This window comes from Dermacentor variabilis, chromosome 8 (genome assembly GCF_050947875.1).
Source record: "Dermacentor variabilis isolate Ectoservices chromosome 8, ASM5094787v1, whole genome shotgun sequence".
NCBI classification, from domain to species: domain Eukaryota; kingdom Metazoa; phylum Arthropoda; class Arachnida; order Ixodida; family Ixodidae; genus Dermacentor; species Dermacentor variabilis.
In genome coordinates this window covers 15,499,085-15,524,467 of record NC_134575.1, presented here as the reverse complement: position 1 = coordinate 15,524,467, position 25,383 = coordinate 15,499,085, and the positions used below count along the sequence as shown (strand labels likewise).

Sequence of the window (25,383 nt, the reverse complement as noted above, 5' to 3'; positions counted from 1 at the left end):
TCTTCTCTTTGTAACGCATGGACGCAAGAAGACACGATCTGTCTGTTATTGAGGGTATTTCGTTCTCATCGTACGAGGGTGTCATCACATTTGACCCATCCTGGGGCACGATATCTTTCCTCGGCTCTCTTTTTTCCAAACCAGAGCGGTGCAAGTTCCAGGGCACCTTCGTCGCTGAAGCTGGACCAAGGCGACCAAGACAAACGGAGAAGGGCGCACAAGCCACCTAAAAATTTGGTTAGTACATATAGCGATGTTCGTTGCTTCGAGCGACCGTGTTAATCTGAACCAGGCTGCTGGTGCATGTAATGCATGCTAACTCTGAGGTTACAATGCCGCTGCAATCTTGATGTGAAAGTGACAACCAAGTGCGTTTCCTTTTTCCTTTTGGCTGAACAGAACATTTTTAGATTGGCTGCGGCAGATAGCCCAGCTCTAATCCTTCAACTGGCTTGCGCGAAGAGGTGGACATTACTTTCACTACAACTCGAAAGACATATCAGACTAATAAACATCATTTTACTAATTAAGTTTTTAACTAATTACTTTGCAGCACGTGTTGTAATTTACGTATTGTAGCCAGGAAGTTTGCGATGCAGAACGAACTCTGAGGATGAGACCAGTTTCGAGATCTGCGCTATAAAACTTGGGGTAAAAATGGACTGTTTCTCTAACCGTCTTAACAAAACGCCTATGTATGCATTGAAACACAAAAATAACTCCAACGCCGATGTATTTCGTTGCGCTGTTTGGGAATGAAGAGAACTTCAAACTATAGTGTCATTCTCAGAAGTCGTTCCAAGTGGATACGCCTTGTGAACTCGCAGGCCATAATTTGTGACTTGCAGTATGTGCCATATTGCAATTATTTAGAAACTGAATTGTTGAAATAATGTAAATAATTTATTGTGCATTTCGATTTGTCGTGCATATAATGCCCGCGTAAATGAGTAACGCCGCTCAAGTAGGAGTATATTGCTGTCTGCCACAGAGAATTAAAAAAATTGTTCAGTCTAAAAAAAAAAGCATCCGTGATATTCAGACAGCTTATTTATTTATTTATTTATTTATTTAGTTTCGATACCCTCACTCGCCGAGGCTTTGCAGAGGACAGTGGGTGACAAGATATAAACAAAGAAAACAAGAGAATGAAACGTGCAGCGTTATATAGTATTAGCGACAAATTGTAAAAGTGAAATTAAATGTAAAAGTATGGTACTAAAACAAATATAACTGAACTGAACAGAAATAAACACAGCATGTTATACAATACTAGTGGCAAAATATGAGCGCAAGAGAAATTTGGGAAAGGGAGAAAGAAAAAAAACAGGAGAAAAAACCGCGAGAGTGCAAAGAAATTGCTGGCATCGCGACGGATCACCCCGTTATAGATGATCTTGCATCAATCAATCTTATATATCTGATCTTAAAGCTTAGATCAGTCCCGTTAGAAATACTGCACTTGCGCGCCCTTTCCACTTCGCCTTTTTTTTTTTACAATATTCACAACACTCGCAATTTACGCACGAAAAACAGAAAAACAGGGTGACGCGTAAGAACACCCCGTCACGCAGTACGCAGACAAGGACCGCTCAACCGAAGAGATCGAGGTGCCTCCCGAAGTGCGCAAGAAGCTGACACCTCATCCCAGACCCAGGACGGACGCTGGCGATGTCGATGACAATGCGGAGGGAGTACGTACTACGTATACTGGATGAGACAAATCACAGCATTTGAGAACAATAGCCCACACTGGCACTCAACTCCTTCATGGGGGACAGCAGCTTTATTACGCATTTAACGCTTTTAGTGTCCCTAACGTTTTCGCGGTTCCGTTCCGCCATGCCACTGAAGCCAGGTAGGAATGTGAGGGCGATACCAAGATAGCATTTGTCACTATTTCTATTTCTTTTCGTTTGGAATATCCATAAATAAACAGTTTTGTTCGTTCTATAATATCTGAGAAAAAAAAAGCCTGGCGCTGGAAATGCGTCTCCTCCGAAAAAAAAAAAAGCACGATACTGAAAATTTCAGTAGCGATAAGAAAGCAAATTTGTTCATCAACATTGACCGCGCAATTTTGGGCGGAAGTCGGCCAGGAAATATGATCGTACAACAACAGCCCAGGAATATCTCTGACGCTACCATTACAAGAAACCTCTCTCGCACAAATGATGTTCAAAAAAGGAAAAATCGTATAGACTTGGAGCTGTACACCTGAACGCCATCATTGTAACCATCCTATAACGTTACGGTATGCACAATCTGATGCTGTCAGTGAATAGGACTAATGACAATGCTTATCTTTTGCTATAAACTTTTTTCCTAAATGCTCAAGCTGATGCTCATTCAGTTTCTTCCAACTTATTTCTGATTCTCATTACCAGTAATACTGATATGGCAAACGTCAATCATACGTGTAGGCAAAAGTTGGGAACGCTGTTCCCAAATGTGTGTAGATAAAGGCTGCAGGTATAGACAGCGTGAGCGCGCGCGAGCATGCCGTCTCTCTTACGCTGACGCTGGAAAGATTGGAAATGAATGGAAAAACACTCAAGAATTACCATGTGTTGTATGCTGCTTCATGCAACACATTCACATGTCTGTGGCTATATAAACGTTCGAATTTAGCTTTCATGGTTGGTTCAGCGTGCTGTTATTTCCGTCATTGGCTTACTACGAAGTACGTACGGCTGTATTCCGTGATTGTCCTTATGCCGTATTTCTTCTCTCGCTTATCGTAGTCGATACATGTATGAGAAAACCCGCTTTTTTTTCGCATTTCCACTGGTGCGTGGACTCATTACTAGACACCGTCTAAAAAATACAGACATCACTCTCTGTATAATGTGTACAATGAGGAGTCACATTCACCTGTTGAGAAACCATCTCTCACTGCAAGTGGCGCTAACTGTGTCAATATGACCGTTGTAGACAGCACATATAAATAACAGGGACAACCAAAGAAACGCCTCAAAAATGCCTCAAGCGCTTGCCTTGCGTATATTTTTTTTCTCTGTCCCGTCTAAGGCATTTGTTAAACCACGTTTGGGGATCCCAGCAACACAGAGCCTCGATAGAGACGAGCTGCTGCAACTCGCTGCTCCCCTGTATTTGGCATTCGCCCGTTTGTTTGTCGCGCAGGGTCATTGGCCTCCCAGTCGTTTGGCCGTCGACTCGAGCACCTTCCTCGGAGTGGAGGCGTTGAAACTCCGCACTCCGCTGAGCCGACCGAGCCTGCCGCGCTTTTACCACTACGTTCCCGCGGCGCCCACGAATGACCCGCACCACGGCATCACCGTACGCGTTGACGACGATTTCAAGCGCACGAAGTGAGCAACGTGTGTACAGCCTGCTGTGCCACTTCACATAGATACATAAGGTGATACATAAGATGAGCCCGGAGCAGGACGAATTTTTTTCTGTAAACTGCGTGGCTTTTCTTTCGAGGAAACCGTGTGGGTTTTCTTTGTAGCACTTATTTTTATTCACGTACCTTAAAGGCCCTTTTACAGACATTACATAGGGGGTTACATAACCTTACGTAAGATATTACAGTGAAAAAATAATGAAAACGAGCGCGATTTGCTGTGAACGGAGCTTGATAAAACATACTGAAAAATACAGTGCAAACACTGAGAACATACTAGAAAAAGTAGGATTAAAATGGTAGTGGAAACAACAGGGAATAATAAGCTTGGTACGAGCGATCTTTGGTTGTACTTTAAAGCCGTGGGGAAAGATGCGATGGGCCGGTTTGATAGGAGATTCTGTGAATGTCGCAGGACTGTAATAAAGTCGCTAATAAAGTCGGATTGCAATAAAATTGTTGCTATACGATTGACTGGACATCTCATTTTTCCCTTTGATTAATTTTCCAGGATGAGAGACCCTCCGGGAAAAGCGTTGCTTTATTGTGACAACAAATGTGTAGCTGTCAGGGGCACTGATGTGAAGGCAAACGGGTGCTTGACAAAGCGTACCACAAAGGGGAGGGAAGCATGGAGGGAGGGGGAGGACTCTGCCACACAAAGCGTCTGACAGAACTCCCCCTCCCCCTTTGATCTGACCTCACGGGTCAAGTCCGCCTGCTATTTGGGCATCTATCGCAGTGCATTCCAGGGCAATCGCTCGCGCGGGCTTACACTCGAGAAAGTACAACGGCGCTCTCAATGCGCACGCAATCTGTTTACACGAGACTCTTTCGCAACCGACTCGGCAACAACATTAAAAAATTTCCGAATATAGCAGCACGAATGCACCTCTCGCACCGAGCGGCATCTTGTTCCTGAACCAAAATTCTTAGCATCGTGGAAGTATGTGAAAAGGTCCAGCTTTCTCTCTGATATAAATTCACATTTCGGCGCCAAAAGGAAAGGAAGGAAGAAAGAAAGCTTTCATTACGAAAGGTGCCTTTTCCAGTCGAAAACGCAAGTTGCACGTCAATACAATTACACAGACAGCGTCTGGTATGTATTATCTTTTTTCTAACTCACAGGTGAGAATAGTTTCTGCAAATAAGTGAGTGGGCTTCCCAATCCATCAACATTGCACCATATTACTTAAATAACCGACACCTGAACAGCAATATCCTGTATAATAGATTACGCTATACATGCCAGGCAGTCATCGCGAAATCAGACATGCCGCGTTATCTCAGTGTCTATGGCGTTGCGTGGGTTCGATCAGAGTTCGATCAGGGTTCGATCCGGGTTCGATCCGGGCTCGATCCCGGCCTCGGCGGCCGCACTTCGGTGGCAGCGGAACGCAAGAACGCTCCTGCACCCTGCTTGGCGTGAACTTAAGAACCCCCAGCTGGTCAAAATTAATCGCGAGTCGCCCGAAAATTGCGTGGCATCATAATCAGGTAGCTGTTTTGACGCGTAAAACCGCAAAACGTAATTCTGTAAGTTAATCTAGAACGTGACGAATAATATAAGAAATACCAGAAGGCGTATCGTAATAAACAAAAAAATATGTGATCGGAGTCTATCTACACTTGCAATAACGGAGCTTGAGAGTTAAGCGTTGCTGACTGCGCGTTGCCGCTTAAATTCAAAACAACATTGCAGAGAGATGCTGGGGCTGCGTGATGCCAGCGGACTGCCGGCCTTTGCCCGGAAGCTGAGAAGGGTCAAGAAGGTGCAGGATGATACGCTTCCGGTCATTGTCACCTTCGGCGGCCTCGACCCGAGAGATCCACTCAACTATGCCAACGGCAAGTGCTTCGACAACTCTCGCAACGTAGGCTCACCTAACATAACCATACGACGTTATTTGTCGCGTTCTAATATAGATATTGCTCGTACTTAAAAGGCGCGAATAATTTTTTTGCATTTTTAATTTGTTTTCGCAGAAGGAGAAAGAGGAAAAGGTGTGCATAGCCCACACACTGTGGGGCTTAATGTTGGAAGCATCTTGCATTTAGCTAACTATCTACCATATTTTTTTTTGTGCTGCGGCATCGACACATTCATGCAAATGTGTACGGACCGCAGGTTCATGGAAAAAAAGAATTGAATTTATATGTAATTCAATGGCATAAACTGGAATTTATGGGCGCACTCAGAAGTTCGCAATGCCGCGTTTGCATTGTGGTCCTCAATTACAAGCTAGATTCATAGGTGGAGAAATAAAATTCGGCTTGATCTTCAAATCGCTCGTCCGTATGCTTTTGCTCAGGGAAGTACGTAGCCCACATGCGGGTGTGTGTTACAACACACGGGCAAGGCGGCGGCACAAGGATAGCATGAATAATTTGCTGTACTGCGGGCTGTGACATGTTACAACTTCATCCGTTGTGTCCTCGGCCGGCCCTGAAGGGTAGTTCACTGGGTAAACTGTGCCGACACTGAAGGCTGTGCATTGTCACATGACGTCTAAAAGAGCTAGCTGTCGCCAAAGGGAGGGAGGGGAAACAACAGTGTTCGCGCAGGAGGGAAGCAAATAGGTGGTGTCCGAATCCACGCACAGCGCGACGGAAGCAGAGGTCTCAAAGGCTATGCTTTTGCGGACTGCAAGCGCCGGAAGTGATTGCAGAGTCGGGAACACGTCGTGGCCGCCCCATTTTAGGCTCCATGTGTCGACGCTATTCAACGTTACGAGCGGCAACTATCTGAAAGCGCTATCTCGCCCGCGGAAAGTAGTGTGCCAAGTTTGTTGTTCCCTCGGGCTATTCACGCGTCTGTTGCCTAATGGGCACATCATCAGGATGTTGCGCTGGGGAACGCTGGTTGAAATCCCATCACCGAATATGTAGCTCTTTGTTGAAGATGCCTCAAAACAGAAACCTACCAGAATTTGTCCGACAAGATGAAAAGAGCGCTTCGCATTAAAATAAACACAACGTGCGTTAATGATTGTTTCTGGCGACGTATTTGCACCAGCAAAAGGAGAGAACGTGGTTGGTGCAATTATGAATTTGCGTGCTCTAGATAACATCAGCAGCACAAGATGGTGCCATCTTTGGAAAGCAAACAGAACATAACCCGTTTATATATTTGCTTTTAACACGTGACAGTTGGTATGTAGACTTAGAAGGTGTTTTTTCTTCTTTCACATACTTGCTGCCTTACGGTACCACGCACATATACACTTACAATGCTGCTCTTATCTGCATCACGTGGGTCAACTATACTAAAACGCTGAACAGCTCATTTTGTTAAATGCTGTCTCCTCCCCTGTACCCCAAGGTTCCGCCGGGAGACTGTCTGGAATCTGTCTGTCTGTCTGTCTGTCTGTCTGTCTGTCTGTCTGTCTGTCTGTCTGTCTGTCTGTCTGTCTGTGTCTGTCTGTCTGTCTGTCTGTCTGTCTGTCTGTCTGTCTGTCTGTCTGTCTGTCTGTCTATCTATCTATCTATCTATCTATCTATCTATCTATCTATCTATCTATCTATCTATCTATCTATCTATCTATCTATCTATCTATCTATCTATCTATAAATAAATAAATAAATAAATAAATACACAGGCAATGAGTAAGTCCAGCAACCAAGTAAGCTCGAACACGGCTTAGTTTTTCGGCGGGGGTTGACTTAAGGCGTTTCACACTCTCTCCCGCCTGGTGTCTGAAAAAAACAGGACGCGTGGTCCTGCACTACCACGTGCTCAAGAACCGCTGGGACCTGTGCGGCATGATGCCCGAGCCGCGCAGCTACCACGCCGCCGTGCTCATAGGGAATGTCGTCTACGTCACCGGTAAGATGCCGTTCCCACGTGGCGCCTCTTGAAGGGCCACGTGGCAATTGGAGGGCAATTGCAGGGGCATGAAAAATAATAATAATCATCATCGCATATATCTAGATTGTGAGACTACCCTTCTATAAGGAACATCGCATCTTTTGTTTTATCGCATGCCACAGTGGCTCAATGACTCCGCTGCAATGAGCATTAGGTTGCGGGTTTGTCTCCCAATCGCAGCGGCTGCTTTCTGACGGGCACGGAAAGTAAGAAACGGACGTGTGCCGTACTTTCTAGGCGCACACGAACGAAATCCGTGCGGTCGAAATTAACCTGGACCTTCTCGACGCCTCGGTTAGCCCATTTGTCGCTTTGGAACGCTAAATACCAGTATTTACCTCTCATTTTGCTTGTTGCATTCCATCAGATTGCTGCGCTGAAGGGAAATGATTGCGCCCGCTGAAATCCGCACGGCTCTCGCAACTCACATCAGCCGCCAAGAACGAGCGTTCATGCGTATATGCGCCGATGATCTTATGCGCCGTGTTTTGCTGGTCGCTGCTATGCTACCCGCTTTGAGTAAGAAGTCCGCGCTGAAATGGCGCTACATTCCCGTAAAAATGCTTGTTAAAAAGTGGGCTTTAGTAATAATCACCGGAAGAACTGTACGACTGGTAAAGCACTGGTGAGTTCTTTAGAAAAATTGTAGAAAGCTGGATCAGCTGCAATATATCTTGCGTTGATGTGCAATGCATATATGTATTATTACCACTTTAATTACTGAGTACAAGTTACAAATATCGTGCTTTTAAATATGATACATAAATATAGATAGCGTCGATCACCAGAGCTGCTGCCACGTTTTCTCGGCTTCGGCGTGAATCGGGTCTCACGTTTAAGACCATTCTTTCTTCATTACGAATGCACTACTATACTAAAAGGGCACACTATTTTGCAAAAAGATGTCGCACCCGCTAAACCAGCTTTACCAGATTTGCTAAAAGGTCTATTTGCCGTGCGGGCTCCGCCTTTCCCATATAGGGGGGTTCGATCCAGAGACTCGCAAGTCCGGCGAGCTGGTGGCCTGCAAGACCACGTTCGCCTACGACATCGACACCATGGAGTGGAGCCGCAAGGCTGACATGAAGCTGGGTCGTGCGGCGCACGGCGCTGCGTGCTACCAGGACAAGCTTTTCGTCTTCGGCGGCAGGGGTCGATTCGGACGGTGAGTCACCGGACGGTGAGTCCGGCGAGCGAGATCGAGATGCCTTAGAACACGCACCTATAAAGCGAGATATAAGAAGGAAGAAGAAGCATGTGCTTGCTGCGGTGAAGCTAGGGAAACGATGGAGCATGTTTTATTAATATGTAAAGACGTCTTCCCAGTGGTCGATTTAGGCACCACTGGCCTCCTTGAAGCCCTTGGGTTCAGCAAGAGCAGGGGAAAAGTAAGCATGTCCGCAATAGAGATTAGTAAGAGGCGATGGGAGGATTGGGGGAAGAAACGTAGGGAAACGACAAAAACAGGGAGATACAAAAGCACAGTTCGCAATAGAGGATCAGAAAATTTGGTTGTGGGAGTTCGTAGGTTTTATTTTTCTTTTTTTAACCTAGGTAGGACATTAGGTAGTATAATAGCAAGAGTTTGGTAGCGCAAACCACCGCCCCGTTCCAAAAGGGACGCTTATAACTCCATCCATCCATTCATCCCTCCTTTACGCAGCACGTGAAAATAGTGCAGAAATCATGGAGCATATTTCGTTATCGTGTGACGGTATCCATCCAAAGGCCAATGAGCCATACTAAACCCTTCCACATGCATGGATACTGAGGCATAGTAACGGAAAAGCTTAATGAATCTGCGGTGGGGAATAGTAAAATACGACTCGAGTATTTGTGGCGCCAAGTCGGAAAGCATAAATACATTTTAAGACAATATACTTCTTTCCCGATCAATGATTCGTTAATACAAATTATCGATTCTAAAGACTGTTTTGTTGATCAGGGGGCCAAGACCTCGTCAGGCTTTCTCGCCTTTAGTCTTTGCCTCCCGCAGGGAAATTTTGTATTCTTCCTGCAAAATAAACATGTTTGATTCGATAATAGGTGCCGAAGAAGGGGTAAATGTGACGAGCTAGGCAGAATCCACCACCACGCCGTATCAGAAGGGATGCTCCGGCTATCCATCCATCGATCAGTCCTCCGAAAATGAACGTCCCAGTATCCATCCAGCCATAAACGCAGATGTGGTAAATCATATTTGTGGTAATCCCCTAGGTGGAGAAAAGTTTATGAAGGAGAATACTATCAACCATGTTGAAAGTAGCACGGGGTTGCGAAGAAAGTCCATATCCCATATGTTGCTCAGAATGAAAGGGTCGCAGACGAAAGAAAAGTCATCCTGGTCTGGGTACTGTACCCGGGACCTGCACCTTCTGAGGCGGTCGCTGTATTCACCCGAGCTAACTAGAAGGTCTGCATGTGGCAGTGCGACACTGAAGTGTTCGACAACTCGAAGTACACGGACAGAGGATATGGCGAGTCAGTTCTGCAGAAACCTGCAATGTGTAGTAAGGTTCACGAAAGAGAAATATATTGTCGTCTACCCGGCAGTGGACGTAGCTGGCCTGCCCGATGCCTTGGGTTTTGAGAAACAGTAGGGGAAACGTGACAAAGCAGAGGAACCTGATAGCACTATAGCCATCAGCCACTTCCAAAGGGAACGCTCGTATCGTATCATCGGCCTATTCATCTCTCTCTATACAGAGAAAAGTGAGTGACCGTACATCGCGATTTAGGCGTTACAAGCCGAAAGCGGGACTTCTGGTTGCTTGTTCGGCCGGGAAACCACAGCTTGGTTAAAACGCTCCGCCATGCGACAAACTGCACCATTCTGAATCTCAAATATTTCTCCTGTAGAATTGTATGTCCAGTGAAACTAAATCAAGCACTCAGAACCACACCTTATAGGATAACTAGGGACAACGCAGGGCTGACCGTGCAGACTTTGCGAGTGATCAGTAGCCAAATAAGCGAAGCCTCAGCCTGGAGCCAACATTCCGACGATGGGCCTTGTCTTCGCCTGGGCTGGGACAATCAGATTAAGAAAACAGCATAATGCGGCAAACATCACAAAAGAACGGCAGGAAAGGATAAGAAGAATGGACGATACGGATGCCTTCCTTAATCTTTTGTCCGACCTTCCGCGGTTGCTTAGTGGCTATGGCGTTGGGGCTGCTATAAGCACGAGGTCGCGGGACCGAATCCCTATGACGGCGGCGGCATTTCGATGTGGGTGAAATGCGAAGGTATCCGTGTACTTATGTTTAGGCGCACATTAAAGAGGCACAGGTGGTCCGAATTTCCGGAGTACCCCACTATACGGCGTGCCTCATAATCAGATCGTGGGTTGGGCACGTAAAACTCCATAATTTAATCTAATCTTCTGTATCATGTTTTGAATGTTTGCCGCATTGGGGCTTCATGCCAACACGTTCGCTAATTTGGAAAGATTGGAAGCGCTTTGTAGACGATCACAAGGAAGAAGACATGACAGTCGCCTGTCCTGTCTTCTTCCTTGTGATCGTCTACAAAGCGCATCCAATCTTTCCAAATACAATGAACCAACTTGCCCAACAACGCATTCTGCTAAATTCGGCTAACAATCATGTCACGAAGACAAGACCGCTTGTCAGAATGATGGCCCCCAAAACCTGACGCTTCGCCTGTTGGGCCACTGGTGATCACCTCAAGTCACCTATATATTTTCCTGTGAAGCCTCTGTCTCGTTCGACCTCGCTGAGTCGTAGCACTCAGTCCTTGACTGTTGTTTTTCACCAGTGCGGTTCCGTGAGGCTTTCCGTGCTGCCCGACGATCCGCGTCGCAGACAGACACAGATGCGGTGGAACGAACTAGACTATTAATAACTCCCTCCGCGTTTAAAAAAGGAAACACTGTCTGGACCGCTAACGCGGATATCCCCCCCTCTCCTCTCCTCTCCCGCCCCCTCGACAGAGCGCTGCACGAGTGCTGCTTTTAGACAGCCTGTTGTCGAGAGGAACCAACCACGGATGTGCATGTAGCTTGGCTAAACCACGTGGCGACGCAGTGACCCGAGCGCCAGCGTGCGCGCGGTTAACTCCGCGCGTGGCCCAACTATGATCGCGATGAACAGTAGGTGACAGAAGGGGCGCTTCACCCTGGAGCAACTGTTTTCATCATCATGATCTTGATCATCATCATCATCATCATCATCATGGTCACCATCATCATATCTTTATGTCCACTGCCCAGGGAGAAGGTCTCTCCCAGCGATCTCCAGTTACACTTATCTTGCACTAACTGATTCCCACTTGCGCCGGCAAATTTCCAAATTTCATCGCCCCGCCTAATCATCTGCCGTCGGTGACTGCGCTTCCCTTCCCTTGGCACCAATTCTGTAACTCCAGTGGTCCACCGCTTGTCGGCCCTACGCATTACCTGCCCAGCTCCATTTTTCTTTCTCTTAATGTCGACTAGAATATCGGCTGTCACCGTTTGATCAGCACCGCTCTCTGCCTATCTCTTAAGGTTAAGCCTATTATTTATTGTTTCATTGCTCTTTGCGTTGTTTTTGTAAGGGACCTTAATTGTCTTGACAAGGGAGCTTGGCTGGGGACGAAGGGAAAACTCTTTTACGAAATATTAGACTTACTTCATTTATTTATCAATTCGTGTCGTAGATATAGGAGATGTAGTCTAAAGGCAATACAAGGGTTGACGGGGACTGTACCACCTTGTACCCCCTCGAACCTCCTTGAACTGCATGGGGCTCAAACAATATGCCAGAAGCTGCAAACGAATCTATTACAGTGATGGTGTTTATGCGACTTCATATGCCCGTTTTGATGGTTTTTCTGAAAAAAATAAAGCAAGATCATTCACGAAGTATTTTGTGTAAATGTGGGGAGTTTTAGGGGCGATATGCAGGCTAATTTTGAAGCATTTGTGTCAATTAAACGTGGATAAGCATTGCTCTACTTTCGCTTACGGCCCGTTTAGAGGTTTTCTATTAAACGCCTAAAGAAAGCTTCCCCACTTCTCTAGCAGGTCCAGAAACTGCAAGATTTCACATTCAAAGGAAATGGTGCCGCTTTATGGGTGATGTGTGCCAAAAGCTTGCAGCATCTAGCTTAATTGTGTGCTTTGAATATTGCTAAACACTCTTCCGCCAATTTTTTTATGCGTTATATAAGGCATGTAAATGCATTTCCTTGCTCTCCTCGGTAAGCTGTGCGAGGTGCGGTATTCGTATTTCATTGCAGTAGGATGCATGTTGCGAGTTGTGAACGATAAATGTTTAATCTGTGCAAGTTAATTACAGCCTTAGTATAGAGTTTCTCAAGCGTTCCACGGTGCCATACTACCGTAATCTGCAATGTTTCCCAGGGTCCTAAAGCAACTGCATAAGACACCAATTTCAAATTGCGTGACAGTAAGGGGTATGCTAAGTGTAATATTAAGTGAAACTTTCACGTTCCTGGCTTTATTAGAAGCGTCGCGAATAACTACTGAACCATAGTTTCTTTTTCTTTTTCATTTTCATGCGTCATTCATTCGAATTTACTCGGGCAACTAAGCAAGGCAGATTTTTTGTACAGTTGGTGAAAATAAGGCGCACGTTATTGTTTACGCGTACGCAAAATTTGAAGTGCTTGGGCTGGTTACGGCATGTGAAGTAAATCACGTATTCAAGCGCTTTTGATCGGATTTGATTATGCTTTACGAGCGTCGCAAAATTTAGCATGGACACCTGGCATAACTACACCTTCTACCAAAATTGAACTTGGCGACATTGGACTGACCACTAAGACGAATTTGTGCGCAAGGTTAAATGCTTATGCATCAAATAAAGTTTTTGCAGAAACTATCGTAAATAAGTGCTCGAAATTGTCACGCGCGACCGTAATATGCAGCCACGTTTCCCAATGTCCCGAAAGATGTCTGCATTAGACAAAGTTTACATTTAGCGGGAATGGGGGCCATGTTAACGTAATGTGTCGCAAAACTTTCACGTTTCTGGCTTAATTGGAAACGTTGAAAATATTTACTTAACCCTCGTTTTTCGTTTGTTTCAGCCCTATGTGCGTAATGACATGGGTCACGGAATGTCTATGCAGCATGCATCATGTGGCATCACAATTAAGAAGGGTCCCCCTGAAGCATATTTACATATTTACAAAGGGATCGACCGAAAAAAAAAGACGAAGAATGAAAAAGGACCAGGACGCGAGGAAAGTGACAAGACACGTGACAGGGCAGCGAACTGGTTGCACATGCTTGCTTGCTTGCTTAAAGCACGAGCACACATTCGTAGATTTTTACGGCTATTACATACGCGCTTATATATGTGGCATACACAAGCAGACAGATTAGACTGCATATCAGATATTGCCACGTGCATAAAAGCCAGCCGTTCTGTTGTTTTGGCGCTTCTGCGGAAGTTGAGGACGTCGCAGTGAACTGAGTGCCGGCGACGACGCACCATCAGCGAAGATGCCGGACTGAAACTCTGTGCTTGCTTTAAAGTTAATAGCTCTTGCCATATTGCAATGTGACCATATTTCCAAGCTGCAGTGTGACAGTTTGCGATGAATGAAAACAAAGCAAAACTTTTTTTTTTAATTTCTCGCTCTTGCCTCTTGGCAAATGGATGGACAAGCAGATAGACAGACGGAGATATATATTAGATAAATAGAGATTTTCCAGCTACAGGGAACTAGCTGGGGGTGAAGAAAACGAAACCGTTCTTTTTTTTTCTCTGACTTCCTCCGCGAAGTCTACAAACATCTCTTATTTCTACCGATAAGCTGATCAAAAGCAAAGGCCTGCGTATGGACTCTGGGCGCATCTGGGAAAGTTGCTTTTCGCGTATTCAACGCAGTCACGCAGTTCAGTTGTCTATAGAGGGCTTAGTGGCGACTGTTAGCGTGTCCTGCTGTTAGGGTTTTTCTTTTTTTTTTCATGACCATCTTGTTTTTCCGTGCGCTCTGCGCGTTCTTGCTTGCCACGCAGGGCCGTGGCATCGACCGAGGAGTACGACCCGGCGTCGGACACGTGGCGAGAGGGCACGCCCCTCGACGTGCCCCGCATGGCCGTTGGGTGCGCAACGGTCGGTGACGTCATCTACGTGGTCGGCGGCATGGTACCGGAGTCGGACGATTTGTACCGCGCCGTGGACAGGGTCGACATTTACGACCCGAAGACGCACGCGTGAGTCGGCAGCGACTGACGATTCGTGGTATTTTACGTCCCCGAGCTTACTCAAAGACGCCGTAGCTGGCGGAAATCGTCGTAGTGATTCTCGACCACGTACTGGTTCATTTTAACGTTCAGAGATTAAAGCTCGTTACGCGAACGTTTCTTCTTACGTTGTAATTTGAACGACATTTTCGCAGAGCCGTGAAACCACGGCTACATGGTACCCATGTGAATCATAGTCATGCTGCGCTGTAGAACGCAATATGCCGTAGATATGGCATACAAGAGAGAAAGGATCTTGAGTCTGTGCGTCTGTGTGAATGGAGGCAACTATAAACGCGAGTAAACGTTGGGGAGTACAAGCGGGCGCTAGTTAAGAACGTGAAGGGCCGACGAGTGTGAGCACATCATGGCGAGTAAGTACATAGGCTGCAAACTTTAGCGCTGCTGCTGGTCATCGCCATTATTATCATCAGTCTATCTTTATGTCCACCGCAGAACGAATCCCTCTCCCAGCGATCTCCAATTACCCCTGTCTTGCGCTGGCTGGTTCCAACTTGCGCCTGCAAATTTCCCTGTTCCTTCACCCAAGCTAATCTTCTGCCGACCTCAAATTCGCGGTTCCCTTCCGTTGGCACCACACTCCGTAACTCTAATGGCCCACCGGTTATCTACCCTACACATTACAACGGCCTTCCCAGGTCTAATAGCTCTTGTCAAATGGCTTGCAAATATATATACACTGGTGAATATCCACTTGCGCCAAACTATTGGAGCAACGACGAGTAGTCCGTGTATAGCACGCGCCTTCAGGTCCTTGTGCCTCAAGGGCTGTGGTACGGCACTAGTGCTTTTTGGAATTTTTAGCGTGTGACCAATTTTAGCACATTGTAATTCTTTAACAATGTATCTTTCGCGTCCTTGGCACGCTTCATAGTCATTGTCATAGTTTTATTACGTGTAGCTCTTGCGCAATTTACAGCGACCGTTTTTTTAGGCCCCTTTACAGCACCGTCCCACCCATTGCTCGTAATTCATCGCTTCACTCTGAACTCATTACAGTCGGCCTGGCGCTCTTTGGTCATACTCAGCCCTTGCGCCACAAAACACTATATTCATCATCATGCTAACTGTAAAGGGGTCGAGAACTCGTCAAGCTGCTCAAGCTTTTAGTTCCGTACTCCTCCTATTCCAATGGAAATAAAATTGATTGATTGATTGATTGATTGATTGATTGATTGATTGATTGATTGATTGATTGATTGATTGATTGATTGATTGATTGATTGATTGATTGATTGATTGATTGATTGATTGATTGATTGATTGATCGATCGATCGATCGGCGATGCTTCACCCCTGTCCCCCCTCGCAGGTGGTCCGAGGGCCACTCGCTGCCCAAGCCCCGCGCGTTCCCCGCCGCGGCCTCGCTGGGCGAGAAGCTGTGGCTGGTGGGCGGCTGCTACGACAACTCGGAGCCCGGGCTGTCGCTGGTCAGCCTGCGCGACGTGGACGTGCTCGAGCCGAGCGGGTGGGCGCACGTGGGCTGCACGGTGCACTCGAGACACGCGGCCGCTGTCGCCGTGGCCGGTGAGTCGCGCGCGGGACTTTTTGACTGCATGGCCGAGTGGAGCGAGCGACTAACGCATTTACTCGCGGAGGGAGTGAGTTGACTCGTTGGACGATCGATCGATTGACTCCTATATGGATCGACTGATTCACTTGAGGGCGTTAGTTGGCGGTTGCGCATTAAGTGATTTGTTAGCAGGTTGAATTCGCTCGCAGTTGTTGTTTTGTGGATGAGTGAGTTTATTGTAGATTGATTGAGTTATTGATCGGCAGACTGCATGATTAGTATATTCATTCATTCACTAGTTGTGCGATTGTTGATTCATTCATTGAGCGATTAATGCATGATGGGCAGTGAATCATTGGCTGGCTGACTGAGTCGTTCACTCACCGAGTGGTTGAGTGAGTGACTTGGATTGTTTATTGATAAATTGAGGAATGGACGATTGATTCACTCGCTCACTCATTGAGAATTGGTGTGTGTGTGTGTGACTATAATTGGCTGATGGACTGATGCATGAGTTGGCAAGTAAGTGGGTGAATCTGTAGTGGAGGGCTACGGGTCTGAATTTTGATGTGCCCGAGGGGATGCTTAAACATCCACCTAAATTTAAGTACGCGGTCATTGTGAAGAACGGGACTTATTGCAGGTTTATGTTTTGTCGGGCTGGTTCTCCTAACGTAAGCCTGTACCCTGGTGTCCAGCCTTCTGTTTGCTCAAAGCGCTCCTTTCATTGACCATTGCATCTGATCGGCTGACTAGCAGACTGATATTTATGCGTGAAGGCATCCGTGAAGTTGTACCGTTTTCTGTATTCTCGTTGTCTGCCTGCTTCGCCTAAACTAAGCCTACACCAACTTGTCCAGCTTTGGATTAACCTAGTAAACACATTTTTGAAGATCAATACAACAGATCGTCTGACAACAGTCCCTGACGTGCATGATCACGGACACGCTGGCTGAATAATGGCGCCGCTCTTTCCGAGTTCCAGTCTTGAAGCACTAGCCCCGTTGCATCGCCATTCCACATCACCAAAACGGGTTGACGGGGATCACGAGACCATTCCTCTTGGTAAATTTCATTGCGCCGCGATATGCATTCACAGTCGCGGTGCAATGTTTATAACGATGCAAATCGTCTGGCACACCGATATGCATGGTCGAAGGACACAGTGAAACTATATTGCAGTGTTTTCTTTTCCACTTGGCTCGCAGACACCAACATCTACGTCATCGGGGGCACGAGCAGCGTGCTCAACGGGCCCATCAAGCGACCGGAAGTGTACCTGCAGCTGGAGGACAGCTACAAGTTTCCCGCCGAGTACCCGGAAGCCATGACCGGCATTTCCGCCGTGTGCGTGCCTCCGGCAACGCCCACTTTCCGGAGCCAGTCCCTGACGTGCATGATCACGGACACGCTGGCTGAATAATGGCGCCGCTCTTTCCGAGTTCCAGCCTCGAAGCACTAGCCCCGTTGCATCGCCATTCCACATCATCAAAACGGGTTGACGGGGTCTCGAGACCATTCCTCTTGATAAATTTCATTGCGCCGCGATATGCATTCACAGTCGCGGTGCAATGGTTATAACGATGCAAATGCAAGCAAATATAATATGAATTTCTTGCTTTTATTTATATTTTAGATGCAAATACATTAACGTAATTTACATGCCCACCGGGCTGTACATGCCTGCGCGAGAAGCTACCGACGCTCCATATCTCTTTAACCGGCCCTCGGATCGTCGGAAACTATGTCTGTGAATGTTGATATATTGGTAATGAATAAATTGTTCCGTTTCTGATGGAGTACATGGTGTCATTCAGCACGGAAGAAAGAGCGTAATTGTCTCAGAAGTTCCTTCGTGCCACTTACAGATTCATGGTCATTTACGTAACGCTATTCCATTTTTTTTTTTCAATCTCCTCTCAATAAATTAACGTAAACACCGATGCAAGCATCGGGCGGTGACGCGCGGCGTGGTTTGGACAGCCCAATCCCACGCTCTCCTCGTTTATATGGGAGGTTATTGTTGTTTGCTTTGAAAGCAAAAGCAATGCCCACCATGACTGGTTGTTCTTATCTAATTGGCTGACAAGAAGCGAGGAGCAGGCAGAAGTGCAGACGGTTTCGTGGGGCCGCGTTTGTGTAGTGAGAATCAGATGAGGAGGGTGGTGCCGGCATCTGCGATTGGCTCGCTTCCCCTTGCTTACCTTGCGAAGGCTGGTCGAAAATCACGGCGGCATACAACTAGAGGCTTAAAAATTACACTAAAACAGATCGCCAGCGAATATGAGTTGGCAGAGCTATGTCGTACCTGTGGCCGGAAGGGCTCAACAATGTTATACCGCTACGCAAAATTTTTATAAAATGCAAATAAGTAATTCTCCTCGGCACCTCCTGGTAGCCAGTGCCAAAGCGATCGACGGCCAGTCATCTTCTATTCATTTAGGAATGGTTCAGTCTCCGGCTATTCTAAAAAAAAAGATTTTGTTTGAAATAATAGAGCATCTCTAATGCATAGACGCCACTTTGACATGCGAGTTTTCGAGAATTGTGACGTCGCGTGACATAGGCGCAGTAGGCGCAGCCCCCCCCCCCCCCAAAAAAAAAAATATTCACCAATAGCGGCGGGCTAACGGCGAAAAAGGCGTAGAGTCGGAAATCATGTTTCTTGTTCTGTCTAGTTGTGCATAATGAGTGCGTAAAAATGATATCAGATGAGCAGTTATCGCGGTTTTCGTGATGTCGCGTGACAAGAGGCAAAGTGGGTTTGGCCCGAAAAATGTTTGACCAAGCGTGGAGGGCTGACTGCAGAAATGTAATAGAAAAAGTTTGGAATAGCTTCGCATTACAGCACCCAACGAGTTGGATGAGTAATGACGTCGTGACATACTGGTCCGTTCCGTTCCTGAGATCACTGCGGTCGACATACGGCGAACCCAGCCCGAAGAAACCGCATAAGCGCTCGTCTTGATCGTCACAAGAAACTTACACCTACACGACGTCTGCGAATCTCTCTGTGTCACGATGTCGCGGCAATGTCCGATTGCGTATCAAAGTAAAATGTCTGATTTCACAGTGTCGCCATTTTACGTGCCAGAAATGTGCGGTAGGGTTCTGGCAAATTCGAAAATTGGACTCCCTCTTGACCAGGAAAAATAAAGGGGTTCCTTTTTGTGTTAACTTTGTCACACCACATGTAACGGCACTTGAACAGGCTGGCCAGGATTCTTGGTGTTGAACGGGAGGCGTGCGAACACGGTCACAAGCAGAACGAAACGGACGCAGGCATATTAGGTAACAACAGTGTTGCAGCAAATGCTATATATAATGCTAGCGGAGCGAACAAACAGAAAAAAAGAGAAAGAAATTAGAATGTCCACAAATCGAAATAAAGAATAAAAGAAATCGCTCGTGGTCAATTAATATCCCGAAGAATGAAGAGCCAAGGCCGACGTCATGGTAACAGGCTCATATTACCTCATTCTTGTCCAAATTCAGTAACCTTAAGGTGGTAGGCCATCTATAAAAGTTAATTTTTTTACAGAAGATTGTCTTTTTTTCACTCTTTATGTACGCCTAACCTTCCGCAACATGTTGCAAGGAGTTTTCTCCTTACCCCCATTAGTTTGGGAGTTACAGTGAGTTTTCCAACCCATACCCTCGTATTGAGAAACCGGAAATCAATACTATTTCGTTTGTATACATTTAATTCAAAATACTTTTCATTTTATGTTGTCGCCGAGAAGCCGCACTAACAAAAGGAGACTGCAGTGGGGGCTCCTGCTATGAAGCTAGTGCATTTTAGGACTCTGTGTAGTTTTGACATCTCTCATATTGCTTGAAGATTTGTTTACGTTTTTCTCAAAACAAGATTTTTCTCCACCTCATGTTACGCAAACTTTGAGAACTTTTTTGAATGAATATTTTGATATGAAATTTTGCACACTCATTCCTCGCAGAGATGTGTACAACCAACTAGAACGAAAGAAATTGATTCCTAAAAATTTCCTTAATATACATCACCCTGCATTTGTCCTAGTTCATTGCATAGGATCCCACACTTACCTAGGTTAATGTCAAAGTTTCACTCAATTGAGCAATTCATTGGTTACTTATCACTGCTGAAGAAACTAGGACTTTTACCACATTATATGACAAAATTTACCTGTCGAAAAAATAAAATGAAACAGTTTCTGCACTTTGAATAGTTGATTAAATTAAATATGACGTGCTTATTCAGGAAAACAGAGTTATTTAAATTCTGGCTTCTGATTTAAAGTATTTTTGTGTGTGCGTGTGGCCTACCACCTTACACGTGAACAAAGGTACATACACGCGACACACAAGAAAGAGCGCTACACTGAGGAGCACACGCTCAAACGCGACACGTGACCATGGCTAGAGCACCGCCTAAACAGCGCACAGCACCTTCCCATCAGTCACGTTGGCTGCATGTTGGTCATGGTAGTTTCTCATTGTTTTTAGATAAAACTCTATTGCCAAACAACTCATCAAAGAGTCTTCCTCCAAATTCGTTTGAGGTTGCTAAATATTACGTTGCTCAATGTTATTTATTCCAGCGTTTATATTGCCAAGTTACCAAGTACTATACAAATAGGAATCTAACGAAGCTAGTGATCATATGATTTGACGTATTGAATCGCTTTTATTTCTTCCACGAGCGGAACGATCCTTAGGGCTAAAAGTATCGCAGCGGCTGGACAAGTACCCAGGAGCCGTTTATCGCTTGAGGCTGACACATTGCCACAATCCGTTTTAGCAGTTTCAAGTTCATCACTAACAAATAAACACTCTCCTTACAAAATCCATCTTCTCGACACATTAACAGGGACACTTCTAAATATTGAACAAAATAACATGACACGGGAATGTTACAAAAAGAAACCTACAGCACTATATCGCATGATCGATTGAGAAAACAGTACTTATATACAGCCAAAGTATGCTCTGACAACGTATGTATCACTCTCCCCTCTGTAATGACTCTGGCACTTTGGGGCAGCACAAGAAAATCTATCGATGAACACCACGTCTGCCGGGGAGAGTGATCGGCGGAGTCGAACTGTCCAGGCCGCCGCGCACAGAGAAAAACGAAAGTGATGATAATAATAATAAAAATAAAGAAATATTAGAGGCTCCAGAAAACGGAGGCTCCTCTAAGATGAGAAGGGCGGAGTAGTCGGAGCACATCCAGGGCGTGAAGGGCCAGCGCCTGATGCCGGCTCAAGATGTTGGGGCACGACACCTTCGGCGCCTCCAGGTCAACCGAGTACAACGCCAGGCATGTCGGCATCTCGGATTCGAGGTGCTCCGTCAGGACGTGTTGGGCCCTGCTCGGAAATGGGGAAACAAAAAAAGCAGTCGTTGGGAGAGGGCGCAGCCTCTGGAGCTCCTATGGCTAAGCATAGGGCAGAAAACACGCGAGAGCAAATATTCGAAACATGATCAGGCATACGTCTACTGCAGAAACAAATGCGTAGACGACTCAGCGCGCGGCAGTGGAACGCCCTCAAAAAGGCTCAGTACATTCGCCCAGACAGGAATGTAGGAACTGTTCACCTTTCAGATGCGCAGGGTTCAAAGCTTATAGGAGCGTTATAATTGGTCACCGGTCCAGATGAGCAAGACATGTTCGGAGTATTGGTGGAAAGAGCACAGGGAAGAGATTGAGTCAGGGTGGTTACAAGCACGGGTAACTTTAGATTAGAGATAATGAGATTTTACCTAAGAAAAAGAAACAAAGTAGAGACAGACAAAAAGATATACTGCAATGGATTAACTTGAACTTGATTGGCTCAAACGGTGTCGGTAACTATTTGTCGCTGCCCCATTGAAAAGGGAATAAAAAAAAAGACGATCAGTCATCATCGACGAGTGTACCTGTTTTCATTGTCGTCCCGATGAAGAGGAGTCCCCCGTTGATTTCCGGAGCGAGCGCTTAGGAGGAAGAGGAACTGGCGGTAGCGTTATAGCCATCACGACAAGACCGCACTTGGAGTGCGTCGTAGTTCTGACAGACTCTCAGACGGGATGCAGGAATTTTTCCAGGGCCATAATTTCCCCCGGCGCACATCACATTCTGAGTGGAGCGCGCCAGCTCTCACCGTATACGTACAAATCGTGTGGACTCCGGGGTGCGAGTCCTTGCGCGACAATCAGCCGACGCACGCCTGTATACGGCCGAGCGCAGGCGCACCGAGAGTCGCGAGAGGGTCAACGCCGACCAGCTCCACGCCGAGCTCGTACCATTAACCTCTACACGCACACACTACAACACTGTCGCCTTTCTCGACGAACACTGCAACAACCTCATGGTGCTCTCATGCGAGAAGAAGCAGTGGTATTACGGAAGCTCCAAACAAGCAAACATCCACACTCGAGTCTTTATCACGCCATACACCTTGCGCAGTGCTCTTACGAATGCCTACACCGCGATCCCTCGGCAACGCTATATCACATGGTATGGGCTTGCGGAAGCCCACCACACCTCGAACCCGTAAAACAGCCCACCACACGGAAATGGGAGGCAGCGCTCTCCACCTCCGGCTCGGCAGCTCAACCTAGCCAACCGAGCGAGAAGGGCAGCTAAGGCCGCTGGTCTCCTGGACTGAGGGAACCACCCACTGCTGCGCGGAGGAGCTACGTACGCTCGCGTGCTCTTTTGCATAATGTTTATTCTTTGTCTCTCTCTGTACACCTTTGTCAAAATGGTGGCTCCAGGATCGCGATTTACTCATTCGCCCCCTGTCAATCAGGACTAATCTGAAGCGCGTTTGAATGGTTAGAATACGATTTAAAATTCATGAAAGAGAAATACATTTTTAACCAGACGAGAGTAACACGAAGCTGCAAATGAAAACTCTTAGGGGTTTCACATATTGAAAGATAGCTTCGCAGTGCACGCGAAATTCACCCTTGTCAGGGGATCGAACCCGGCACCATCGTCTTTCTGGAGAGGTCACACTACCAACTGAGCTAACCAGGATGCACGCAAGCCGCATAGTTGTGGAGAATTAATCGACAACTCGAAGCTGGCACACAGCACATGGCAAATCAGTTCTCCAGAAGCCCGCAAGGTGGATGAAGATACATGAAAGCGAAAATTGTAATACCTGCACCGGACTGTAGTTCAAAGCTACAAAGGGAATACATACGGAGTTCTTATAAGTGAGGCTTCCCAGAGGAAGCAAAAAAAAAGAAAATTTGGGGTTGAAACCCAACCGACGATTGAACTGCAGCTAGCCGCCTGGTCAGATCACATGGGCGAACGACTGCTCCGGAAAGGCGTTAGTCTGAGGTCGAACCCGCGACCAAACAAATTTCAGGAACCAGCCGACCTGAACACCTGACTTCAATATACTACAGCCTATGCTTATCGCCTCTTTTCTGGGCATGCTGAAATGCATTTTTTTGCTTGTTTTGTATACTTTGCCTTTTCATTTCGTCAAGATGTCTCTTATTTGCGTTTTCATTCGATCTGTCCGTGTGTTCCTTTCTTTTTGTGGTTCCGGCCATTGTGAGCGCTGAATTCAACAGGATAATGAATCAAAATTAATTTAAGGGTTTTCTTCAGTGCCCCTTTAAAAATCGTCTATGCCAGGATATACGTAGCGAAAGCTAAGGCACAGCATGGTTAGTCTTGGTTAATCTTGATTGCAAGTCCAGGTTAGTCTGGTTGTCTAGCTATGCTGCGGCGTTTAGCCAGTCATTCGGCGTGCTGTTCGTCTGTTTCCTGGGCGATTCGTTTCCTCTTGATCTCGTTCCGTGTCGATTCCAGGTCTCTTCCTGCTTATCAGAATTGTTGCCGTCCATACTGCCGCCTCAACTGTGGTTGCGGCGCACGCGAGCTCTCCTTTTCAATCCTCGGACATATTATCAGGCATGCGACGCAGCTGGCGAAGTGAGCGGAGGCGAGCGCAACGACGAGGAACGCGGTGTGACGTCATACCAAACGGCGACGGCGGAAAAGCGCGGCGCTGAGCAGCGGCGAACACCTGTGGCTCGGTGCTACTAGTGGCGCATGGGTTGTAGTCACTAGGGAGCGAGAGAGAGAGAGAGAGAAATATCCGCGGCGAGGCGCGCGTTGTGACGTCATGTGCTTCCTCGGAGCAGCGCAACGGTGAAATCGCAAGTTCGCGGCCAGTAAAGCTTTCGCTTTAAAAGCGCAGCCCTTGCAAGAAGGAAGCGACAAACACTTGCGCACGCAGAGGACCCCGAGCCTTGCGTTCCGCAGCTGTGAACGCTTACTTGCGAATGAAGGTCTCCTGCGTGTCGAAGGCGAAGAAGCTGCTTTCCGAGCTGGCGTACCAGGCGGGCGCGTCGGCAATGTGCGCCACGTGGCTTTGGAGGCAGGCGAACTGCGCCGGGACCACGGACCACGAGTAGCACGGCTCGCCCGGCACGTGCACGTGACGAGGCCAAGAGGAGCGCCCAGGCTTGGTCGGCGCGACGGCACTCGAGGCGTTGCCGACATAGCGCGCGTCGGCAGCCAGACGGAACCGCACGGCTCCGGCCAGAAGCGACACGCAGCGGGCCTGAGTGAGACGTCACAACTCCCGCTGAGAATCCACTTTATCGGAGGATAGAGGCGTACTTGCGCCGTTGGCATCGTCGCCGTCGTGATGTCACGGTGTCGACGCGCATGCAAGGCCGGCGCGTGGAGGTTTACGTCTCCCGCATAGCGTTCCTGAAGAAATATGCGTACGCTCTACAGCACAGAGTTTCTCACTATACTAACTAGAGGGAAATCTGGCGCTGCTGCACTGTGGTATGCATGGAGGAAGGAAACTAAGGAGATGCCCTGACGTCACTCTTTGTGAAGCTAAAGTGAAGCCGGAAGTTGGCGTTGCTCATGGCGTTGCTCCGCCTATCGGGCCAGCTCTCCTCTCTTGTCTACATTTCTCGCGAAACCACACCGCGCTGCGCGCAACCTTGCTGCTCGGACCCGCGCGCTTCGCAGCAATACTAAGCAATCGTTAGCACGTTAGCATGATTCCGCGAAAAAGGGCAAAATTTCCCGCGGATATTCCTTCGTCCGTAACCATTGCTGTGGCGCGGTACATTGCGTACAGCGTTGCATGCGCGTTCATTTCACGAACTTTAGTTCCTCCTGTCCCAGCTGGCCACAGCAACATCCGGTAAAGCACGGTCCAGATAACGCAGCGCACCAAAACACGGAGACCAACGCAAACCTGCCCGCACGGCGCCTTTGTCACGGTACGAAACCTACGGAGCAACACGTGTGAGCGCACAGAACGATAACAAAGCCGCCATTGTGGCCCGAAAGGCGGGGCCACTACAGTAAAGAAATAAAAAAGAGCAAAACAAAGGAGAACCTACTACGTCATTTCCTCCACCCTTTTCTCCTAGCG

General features: G+C 47.1%; 1 protein-coding gene and 1 long non-coding RNA gene across 2 annotated transcripts in view; one reads left to right on the top strand and one right to left on the bottom strand.

The window, feature by feature from the left end:
• Positions 1 to 17,736, top strand: part of LOC142590907 (alpha-scruin-like) — a 30,272-nt gene extending 12,536 nt beyond the window's left edge. The window contains exons 8-16 of the mRNA XM_075703301.1: positions 145 to 237; positions 1,575 to 1,694; positions 3,145 to 3,332; positions 5,073 to 5,218; positions 7,080 to 7,196; positions 8,220 to 8,403; positions 14,233 to 14,430; positions 15,794 to 16,008; positions 17,203 to 17,736. Coding sequence (XP_075559416.1) covers positions 145 to 237; positions 1,575 to 1,694; positions 3,145 to 3,332; positions 5,073 to 5,218; positions 7,080 to 7,196; positions 8,220 to 8,403; positions 14,233 to 14,430; positions 15,794 to 16,008; positions 17,203 to 17,417 — 1,476 coding nt within the window. The 3' untranslated portion in view covers positions 17,418 to 17,736. The remainder of the gene's footprint in view (positions 1 to 144; positions 238 to 1,574; positions 1,695 to 3,144; positions 3,333 to 5,072; positions 5,219 to 7,079; positions 7,197 to 8,219; positions 8,404 to 14,232; positions 14,431 to 15,793; positions 16,009 to 17,202) is intronic.
• Positions 17,737 to 20,881: 3,145 nt separating this feature from the next.
• Positions 20,882 to 24,576, bottom strand: LOC142590906 (uncharacterized). The gene is made up of 2 exons (XR_012830261.1): positions 24,260 to 24,576; positions 20,882 to 21,342 (listed from the first exon to the last, which is right to left on the bottom strand). It is a non-coding gene; the product is annotated as an uncharacterized LOC142590906 (long non-coding RNA).
• Between the last annotated feature and the right edge of the window lie 807 nt (positions 24,577 to 25,383).